The 10,682-nt window shown below is 41.9% G+C and overlaps 1 protein-coding gene across 1 annotated transcript; it reads right to left on the bottom strand.

Annotated features, from left to right (window-relative positions):
* Nucleotides 1–4,134: 4,134 nt before the first annotated feature.
* On the bottom strand, nt 4,135–6,946 carry LOC136449403 (uncharacterized). The gene is made up of 6 exons (XM_066449429.1): nt 6,781–6,946; nt 6,588–6,614; nt 6,408–6,470; nt 4,639–4,717; nt 4,488–4,533; nt 4,135–4,388 (listed from the first exon to the last, which is right to left on the bottom strand). The coding sequence occupies exons 1-6, from the start codon at nt 6,820–6,822 to the stop codon at nt 4,379–4,381; spliced, it is 267 nt and encodes an 88-aa protein (XP_066305526.1). The 5' UTR covers nt 6,823–6,946; the 3' UTR covers nt 4,135–4,378.
* Nucleotides 6,947–10,682: the final 3,736 nt, after the last annotated feature.

Genomic DNA, 10,682 nt, shown 5'->3' with positions numbered 1-10,682 from the left:
CCGCGGTAAATGTGGATTGTTCAATTCCCGTAGCTGTTGTTTCAGGAGAACGGAGCAAGACACAGAGCCTCCATGTCATTCATTCGTTCATTTATAGGCTTTGTTGAGGTACTCCAAAATGGTTCTGAGCCATTTATTTATTTTGATTTGAAGTTATGATCACATATTATATCCTAGGAGATAATAGACGAAAGATATGTTGAATTAATTTTTATTTTATAAAATATAATAAATAAGAACAATTTTATATATGATCCAAAATGGTTCTGAGCCGTTTATTTATTTTGATTTGAAGTTATGATCACATATTATATCCTAGGAGATAATAGGGTTGGATAAAATACTCGTGGCTCGCCAACTCGCTCGACTCATGGTCGGCTCAGCTCGTTTTAACTTTTCAGGAGTTGAGCTGGAAGTCTAGCTCGCTATTTTAACAAGCCAGCTCGCTTGCTCACGAGCTGAAATGAGCTGAGGCTTATCAGTCCACGACCATGAATCCAGAAGATGATGATGCTGACCTAGAAGTGTACACCTATTATATTGGTATGTAATCCTTATTTTCAGTTATTTCACATGATTTTTAATTTTATAATTGTTATGGTACTTAAATATTGATTTTATGGATTGTTTTCTAGGGAGAAGATGATGATGCTGGCATTGAATTTGTGAACTTTCCTAAGTTCGTGGTGACAAACAACTAGTTAGTATGCTGGAACTGTATGATCATAGATGGATCAGCTATGTTGTATGGTTGATATTTTTGATAAACCTGATATGTATTAATCATGTATGATTGTATAACGGTGAACGTCATCTTCTGAAATTAATACCAGACCTGCGCTAACTTGCAGAATCGTCTCCTCCAAATACCAGACCTGCGCTGCCTTCCTTCGCTTCTCCTTGATGCAGACAAGGACGCCACGCCGTCACTGCCGTGGGGAAGAAGGTAAGAGCGTCTGCTGACGCTGCGTAGCTTCCCCGTGCCCCTGTGCTCCCTCCCGCACCATAGAGCACGCCACCTAATGCCCCTGCTGCTGCGAGCGACGGCGCCATGGATGACACCCACTATATGCTCGATCAAATGACTGCAAGGTTTAGTTCTCTTCAGAGGACGTTTCTTTCTCTAATGCAAAACTTTGGTCTTTGATTCATTAGAACATACTAAAATATACTAAAGTTTTACACCATTGCTATGTTGAAACACCTCTCATGCTTAACATGGAAATTTTATCTTGCATCACTGAAATCTTCCGCTCGGCCATGCCTTGTTCTAATTGATTAATCAACCTTGGTTGCTGAATTTTGCAGAACGAAAAAAAGCACTGAAGATTAAAAATGTTGCATCATTACAGTGCCTGGGCAACGCCATATGAACTAGGATGGACAGATACTGTATCAAGTGCATTTTTGAAAGAACTCATAAAATCATTTGTGTTGAACTGTTGATGGCATGATTCAGCATATGAGCAATGATATAATACAATGGCTGTCAGATCTTGGCTATTAAAAAAATGGTGATATAATCATTTAAATGTTCAGAGCTCACTTTTGTCCTTTGCTGCTGATTATGCATCTTTAATTTTACCATAATTCTGGAGGATATATGATTGATTATATCACGATTGCAAGGCAAAGCTACTGATCCTTTAGTTGGAATTTCTCAACATGGAAGGAACACAAGTTGAGTTCCAAGCGTTGGCCAAGATTTTCATGTGTGCCTTTGCAAAGGATCACAGTTGTTTGAGCAATGGATATCGCTGTTCCTTTTTCAGCACAATATACTTGCAATTATTGATAGCCTCAAAAATGTTGATTATGATAGCTAAATCAATATTATTATGGTTACATATAAGCTGAAGCATCCTTATTTAGTATAAGTGGTCTCTTTATTATACACCTAGGCGTATCCTCATTAAAGTTCAGCAAGCTCTCCCCTGGCCTTGGGGCTGTTGCACCAAAAATAGAAGGTTGCTCAAATGAAGAAAAAATTGGTGTTAATCCGACAGTTACATGTTTCCTAAATTCTTTGTACAACAAATGGCATTCTCTGTATTATTCTTGCATATAAAACCATGATTGCTTGTTATATCAGTACCTACATATCATTTACCATGCCAACTTATATTAATAATTCCAGCATAAATGAACCAAAAACAGGGATCATCCAAATTTATTTGTTCAGACTCAGTGTTAGAGAGCATATGACAAAGTTCACACTTCACTTTGGCTTCAAATGGGGTGAGTATCCAAAAATTATTCTTGCTGTTCAAACTTCCTGTATTAGCTGGTCCAGCTCATGTGCTCATTTATCATGTACTCATTTAAGATCTTGACTCAGACTGATTTACATTGGGTTCTCCTTGTGGTTCAGAATTTTAGTTTTTTTCCTCCTTTTTCAGTAGCATCCCTATGGTGAAGATCCAGGAGCTACATCTGCTCAGAGGCGTGTAGAATGGTGTGGCCTATGAAGATTTGTTTAATTATAGTTGACTGAATATTCTTTATCGTTGGTTAATACAATCTCTAAGTTCTAATGAACTAATCTAGCAGCAGCCGTAATACTCCTAGAAAATTGACATGTATAATGTTTTTTCTTACCAGAAACAATTATATTGCCTTTTTTCTACGATGTAATTTGGTTGTTTTAGTATGCATATATTTCAGTTTTAGTATGTATATACCTGAATGTTGTTTTGTGGATTATTCGTTAAAAGCACCATTCACACGCATCCTATACACCTGTATAATTGTGAGAAACTGCAAATGTGCAAAAGCTTATCCAGAGGTCCACGCAATTACTATGGCAAAATAGGTGGATCAGTGGCATATAGACTTCAGTATCTTTAGATGTTCTTGCTTGAATATTTTGAATTTTTTTCTCTTCAGGATTTTTCACCGACCAATTGAACATGTGTGTGTGCTATTGGAATTCCATTCAGCGTGTTGAGAAGTCCCCAGTGGTCTGAAATGGTAGCAGTCATAAACAAAGCACCTATGGGATACAAATGGCCATCAAGTGAGAAGGCAAGAACCACTCTTCTAGATGCATGCAAGAGAAACGTGGAGCAGGACCTAGCGCGAGTTACAAATACATGGTACACAGTGATTTTAAACTTTGTCATCTTCTTTTCATAAAGTATTTCTGATTTTAATACTATGTGAGGTTACTTCTTGGCTAAAGGGCATTGTTGTTTCCCTTGTGAAATGATAGAACCTATGGTACGGTGGATTCATTGCTTCTCACTATATTTTCACAATATTGCATATGAAAATTTCTTTATAGAATCAATGGATTAGCTCGCTCGGCTGGCCGGCACGGTACCTGGCTCAGAGGCCGGCACGGGTCGATAAATGATTAATTGATTCTCTTCAGTTGTTGATATTGTCGCAGCTTACAACGTTTAAATGAAGCAAATACTTGATATATTGTGTAATTGTAGTTTGTAGCAAACAAGTCACTTGACTCTATTCAGTCGTTGTATTTTGAGCTTGAGGGCAATGGTGGATTTAGCCTTTTAGTTTCTTGATTTGTTTGACTATGTTCTGTCGTAGCGTTAGCACGGGCATTATACTAGTGTGTAATAGTGTGTTACTCCGTGATTTGCCAATGTGACATGATTTGCATGTGATAGCATGTTACTCCGTGTACGTGATTGGTAGGAAATTGCTCTTTCAGATAGAATGCAATTCAAGATGTATCCACAATATGGATAGATTTAGATCGAACATGCATGAGTTCGAATTCAGATAGCACTTTTTACCCTATTTTAGTTCAAATACGAATACAAATACAGATATTATCATATTTGAATACAAATCGGATACAGTTCGATTTTAGATTTACATTCGAATATCAACTTGATTTTGAAGACAACAGATATCCTTTTGCTTTATCGATTATTTCAGATGAACAAAAAATTGTTCACGTATAAATTTAAAACTTTCGTTTCCATTCTATTCCAGACAACCCACGAACATCTATTCGAACCTCAGTGCTTTTCATTTCTTGCATATGCATTGCTATCCTATTTCTGTGTTTTCCTAATACTACATTTTTTCTCAATCTCAGGTTCTAAAAATCAAGCGTAAAAGTAAAGCAAAACTTTAGGCAACGCTGAGTATGAAATCAGAAAAGATGTCAACATGTCACACACAAGTCGGGCTAACTTTGGAAACCAAGTGAGCACTGAGCTGAGCAGCTCATTGTCACAGCATCTAGCATATAGCTAACACATGAGTTTACTCAGGTAGTTAACAGCCAATACAACTCTCGCTAAACCACAATGACATGATACATTTAAGTCTGGATGGATGGAGTACAATGTGCCACAGATACTCAACTGCGTGCACCAAACATCATTCCATGCCATAAGAATCTTCACTTGCCACTGCAAAAGTCGAAAATGAGAGATTTTAAGTCCAGTCTCTAGAAATTACAAGATTCAGAATAATTAGCCAGAATACAGAGGTAGGATTTGTTCACTCACGTGTTCATCATCAAAGTTATGTTGTCACCTTTGAGGAGTATCCGGCCTGCAAACCATTTGACAACCAAACATTTAGAGCATAACAAGAAATCATGATATCGATTCATCTGATGGGGGAAATCAATTTTCCAGGGATGCATATTTTACTAACCCAGTGATTTCCTAGTGTTTTTCTTGACATTGATTTCCTCAGCATCTTCGAGGACCAAGTTCATGTACTCATCAAATCCCTGCAAGTGTAACAAACTATGAACAGTACAATCTGCAGGGTTTAAATAAAGTAAAATCATATGAGTCGTCCTAGTGAACAGTATGCTATTAAAATGGACCTTTTCCTAACTGGCATACAAGCAATATAACTGCAAAGATATAGCCTATATATGGTATCTTTGGGACGGTTTGAAGAATATGGAGCTTGAGCAGGAGCTAGACTAGGGCCTTAACGGTAAGCTATCATGTCCCCATTTTTAGACCAAAAAAAAAATGCCTGGAACACTTCGTTTTATCCTGCAAATTCCAAATTTTGTATGAATCCTAGAGTTCAAGCTCTCTCAGAGGCTCACAGTATGGGTGTATGAATAGCGAGCTCCTGGATTCCAATATCCATACGGCCCTTATCAGTCAACCATTACCCCAAAAAAAATATATGAACAAGAGGCTAAGCCTAAGCAATAAGCAGAAACCTAGAATTCGGGCCCCAGTAGAAAATGAATTAAATTTGTGTTACTATAACTCTATTTAGTTTTCAAGACACCACCAATGGCACAACACAACCAAGTTAGCGATAGCAAACGGAAAAATGACATCTGTATAATCCCACAAGAACACAGACATCTATATACATGCCCAGCAGTGCATGGTCAAAAACGAAGAAGACCAAATAAGGTGAAAATAAGCAAGTCAAAAACGAAAGATCCTGCATTTATATCACATAACAAACACATATAGGAAAACAAAAATGATATTGAAATAGAGATAAACAAAGGAACAAATGCTACTATACCATACACCTATCACCCAGGACAACACAAATATCTCCCTAAGAAACCCAAGGAGCACTAAACATGTCTATAAGTTATTACTGATTGTCATTTATCACCAATCATTTGTTTCTCAGTGTTCATGAGACAAAACAAGAAACTCACAAGTCACAACAAATATACAGTTGCGATGCTCTGTACCCAGAAAGTGAAGCCAAAGATCCCTAAATGAAAACATTCTAAGTAACATCTTTCAGAAATCCTCACACTATTTGTTTATAAGCATTGATAATATTCTGATTAGGCAAAAGGGTAACATTTTTGTAAGAAAGCAACACAGCTCGACACTATTTACCGTAGTTGTTCAGAATTCATATAGATTAGTTCTTCAGTTCCCACAACAAGGGTTAGGATTGATTCCAGATTTACAGGATAGTAACTAGATGAAAAGGAATACTCAATATTGGAACAAATCACATTCCAATCACCTATAGAAGTCAATAAGCAGTTGATTATCGGCAAAATATCACGGCTAAGCATTTACATGGCACCAACCAATGTTGCCTAAGACACTTGAAACCAACAATTGCATGTGCCTTAGCTTAAGAATTGCGATCTAACAAAGAATGTGCATCACACTCACGCCATATTAGTAGGTGCTTGTGGCAAAGCATTTGATTAAGGTCACATGTGATTTTAAGCTACCAATTGTAAAGCGTTTTTTTCTAGCTGACAGCCCGTAACAAAGCAAGCCCAAGATATGACTCATGTTTATCCCTCCCTTCTGCATTCTTTTGGGATAGTTAGGATGATTTGTCCCCATAAAACTACACTACTATTAGCATATACAGGCGATTGTAGAGAATTACTAGGAGCTAGCAGAGAGTTACTGGTACTAAATTTTGCCGTTTGGACAAAAAAACAGGGCAAGAAAACTCACGATGATGCGACCCTCAATCCGGAGGTCCTTCTGCTCGAAGAGCCAGATCTGGATGCGCGCTTTCTGCAAGAAATCAAATTTCAAGAACCAAATCAATTTACAAACCCTGACCGAAGCACCGCAAAATACGCAGATATGAACATATAGCCCAGAAACAGAATAGAATTGCAATCCACTTACGCTCTGGAGGAAACGGAAGATGAGGTTCTGCCGCCGCGCACGCCCACCAAGGATTCGCCAACCACAGCATCAAACATAGGGCGAGCCGATTAGGAACATCACGACGATATTATGAATGAAAAACAGAAGGGCAAACAAGCGCAGAGGGGAGGGGGGGGGGGGGGGGGGGGGGGGGGGCGGAGAGGTAGCTTACGATGGGCTGGGTCATGATACGCTGGACCTTGGTGGACGCCATGGCTGCGGCGGCGGCGGGAGCCTCCCCTCCTCCTCCTCGGAACGTCTAGAAGCTTCTGGAGGCGAGCGCGGCGGGGGGGCGACCGGCGAGACCAAACCCTAGCTAGACGCGTCTGCGAGCGAGGCGGCGAGCGAGCGAGGGAGGAGGGTTTTGTTTCGTCCTGGGAAGGCTGGCGGCGATGGCGGCGGGCGGGGGGATGCTTGCCTTTGCCGTCGGATCCATCCAACGGCTGAGATTGAAGGGCCTGAATATGCTGGAAGACGGCGGGAAGGGCCTTAGAATTCTCTGATGGGCCTCAGATGAGGAAATAAATGGGCCAGAAATTGTAGGGGAGTTCCTCCCACTGCGAGTTTTCTTTTTTGTATGTATATAAGGAAGTACAAAGTCTTTTACGCAAAGAGATCCCAAATATTTATCGCAAAAAAAGATCCAAATATTGACATTCAAATTTAGCTTTAAGTCAAATTTATAGTGAATATAGGATAACTCATTGGTCCGCCTGGCTTCGGTCTGGCGGAGGCGGCGACGGTTGCAGACATGTTCAATACGCCGCCTCGGGAGGAGCGCACGGTCGACGTCAGCGACAGCTCCGCTGCATGCCGCCTCAAGAGCTTCACCAGGCGCATGCTGAAGAAGGTCGACTCTCCGCTTATTTAGGAGCCTCCCAAGCAGTCTCCTGCTAAGCCTGTGCTGACACTGCGGAGCAGGCGGTTGGCGGCTCAGAGCCTCTCTCGAGTACCTACTTCCAAGCGAGGTGAGATACTGATCATGCAGCGTATGGGCTACACCAAGGGTCCATCAGCGCCATTCGCGACGGAGTTGGAGGCATTTGACAAGATCTTCGACGGCAACCTGACTGCGTCCAATACCGAAGCGCTGGAAGCGCTCTTCCCGGACGGTGGAAAGGGCTCGTCTAGGCAGCCGCGAAGGCTCAAGGCCACCTCCTAGGTCGCACCGCTTGTGTCGGTTTTGGTTGATTTTTATTTATGTAATATCAAAACTAGACGTCTCTGGTTAGGATGGTCCAGCTACAGCTGTTTTAGATCGACCTCCTTCAGGTGCTCGATAGAGACGCGTTGTCTGTATGTTTAAACTTTTATTCTTAATACAATGATACTGTATATTCGAGAGAGAAAATAACTCAGTGTTTTTTCACCGTGACATGGATCTTTCTTTCTTTCTTTTTTGGTAAAGGCTCCGGTGAGTCCATCGGAATATTAGGTGTATGCAAGTTTTTAAAGGCGGTTGAAACTACCGTGTGTCGCTGAGGTGCGTATATAATTTTGATGGCGTTGGATCATCAGTAGAGGGAGTGAAGCTACACAGCGCACAACGGCACAATATTGCAAGTTAAAATTCCAGCATTCATCCACTGGACATCTTGTGTGAAGAAGATAGAATCAAAGGGTGGAAGAACAAGTACTAGTATTTTCTGCATTGTTGGATGAGATAGGAATGTCTATGTATTTTAATATTCTGGAAGAGGAAGAAAGAGTTCTCGCCAAAGAATGCAAATGAAAATGAAGAATCAGGGAGAGTCATGAACATTCTCGGTCTTGACTCGGGTCGTGATGGGCTTGGCGGATGCTCGAGGTTCAGCAGACTGCAATGGCTTGTTTGGATGATGACGTAAGATTCTTGCCTGCCTAGGCAGCGTCGCCAGGCGTTAGACTTTCGATTACGCCTACTTGTGGCTAGGATCATATGTCTGAGAGGTTATGATCCAAACACACTCTAATTGCTCAACGGTACACTTTAGTGCACTTTAGATCGAGTCCCAAGGTTAATGTGGATTGCTCAATTCCCGCAGTTGTTGTTAGAACAGAGGGAGAAGAGAGAGCCCCCACGTGTTTCATCATCATTCATTCATTCAGAGAGAGATTCTTACAATAATAATAAGCTCATAAGAGCAAGGCTAAGAGCAAATTTAATAATACAGCCAACAAGCTGGCTGTAAGGTTCATTGCAGCCTTCTCTCAGCCCACTCATACAGTAGTTGGCTCTTTACAGTTAATACATGGCCCACTTATCTCTCTCACATACTTTCTTGGTTCTTGTGCCCAAGCCGGCTGTAAGCTTACAGCCCGCTTCTCCTCTTTTTCCTCCCCTCTCTCCTCCACCTCAGCATTTAGTCGGCTTACAGCCTACTATTATACTTGCACTAATAATACAACCGGTTTGCTGGCGGTAAAGTTTCTTGTAGCCTTCTCTTAGTCCACTCATATAGTAGTTAGCTCTTTACAGTTAATACATAGCCCACTTATCTCTCTCACAGATTTTCTTGGTTCTTATGCCCAAGCCGGCTGTAAGCTTACAACTCGCTTCTCCTTTCTCTCCTCTCATCTCTCTTCCACCTCAGCATTTAGTCGGCTTACATCCTACTAACACGAGTTTCAGCGTTTTCTTTCATACGTATGCAGCAGGCACCGCAATTCGATGCCGTTTGGCAAGGTTTGTTGCTGGTGTGGCTGCGCGGCGGAAGTTAATATAAGGGACAGCTAGCCGAGCGTCCGTCCTAAGTCATCGCTGAACCTGAATGCGACGAGCAACGCAACAGCAACACAGCATGCATGACAGCCATATGGATCGGACGGAGTCGGAGGTCCCCCCCGGCCCCGGCCGGCCACAACTATGCAAATCCAAGCATGGCATGCATCCTGCTGTCAGCCGGAGCCGGGCGCGCGGGGGCCATGCATGCCTGCCTGCGAACTGTACCTGACGACGGACGGGCGCCAGCGCCACCATAACTTGGCGGCAGTCGACCGCAGATGGATCGGAGGTGTGTATCACCAGTCGATCGTCATCAGATGCGTCGTCGAGGCACTGGTCGATCCATCCATGCGGAAACAAGAGCAGGTCCCCATTGCCCTTTTGTAACCTCTTCTGGGAAGTTTACCGGCGGCGGCTGCACGATCTGATGGCGCCACGGCGGCCGGCCGGTGGTTTTACCGTTCCAGGCACCGGTGCATCCAATGCATTTCGAAGGCGATGGTGATGCCCACGGTGCTCTCTACTACAAACATTATTCCTGCTACTGTGATATTAATTTCTTAATAGGGACAGGAGAACATTTCAGCAATATTGCGGGTTCCTCAAATGGAGCCGGAACACTGTTAGCCTTTATACTCCACTAGTTTTTTTTTTAAGTACTGTGGTACTTTCGATGACTAATATATATATACTGTTATGTTAGTTGGCTGGTGGATACTGTATTACAATTAAAATGGCTGGTAAGAATAGTATACTGTATTTAGCACATCTTTCTGCAACAGGGTTTCAGGTGATGTGGAAGCAGACAGAAAAGCGCCACGCATTAACGAGACCGCAGCAGCAGCATGCATGCTAGCCCAACCAAAATCATGCCGGGCTAAAACTAAGGGCCTGTTTGGCTGATGACTAAAACTTGTTACGCATAATCTTCGGTAAAACTGTGGCTGGCACAGAAAGTGTGGCGAGTAAAATCAAAGCCACACTTGTGGCCAGGTATGGCATGAAAATGAGTCTATGATATATGGGGCAGGTTGCTAAGAAAGTTCGGCGTGCTATAGCTGTGGTGGTGAACCAAACAGCTGCCGAAGAAACTGTGACATAATTTACTTTTGGCATGGCAAGCTTTGTTCTCCAACCAAACACGCCCAGGCTTGCCAAAGTTAAAACAAAAAATATAGGTGTCCAATTGGTTGAGTGCCATAACAATGGAAGAAAATACATTTTCTCTCTTGTACAATTTATTAAGAAGTTTCTAGAAATTTGTCAAAGCTTTGGTCATAAGCATCGGTGTGCCAATTCTTTTGGCAATGAACCAAGTGATGACTAAATTTTTTGGCTTACCATGATTTTGGTTTGGCCAAAATTGAAAG

Source organism: Miscanthus floridulus, chromosome 5 (genome assembly GCF_019320115.1).
Source record: "Miscanthus floridulus cultivar M001 chromosome 5, ASM1932011v1, whole genome shotgun sequence".
Taxonomy (NCBI): Eukaryota; Viridiplantae; Streptophyta; class Magnoliopsida; order Poales; family Poaceae; genus Miscanthus; species Miscanthus floridulus.
This window is presented reverse-complemented; position numbering and strand designations above follow the sequence as displayed.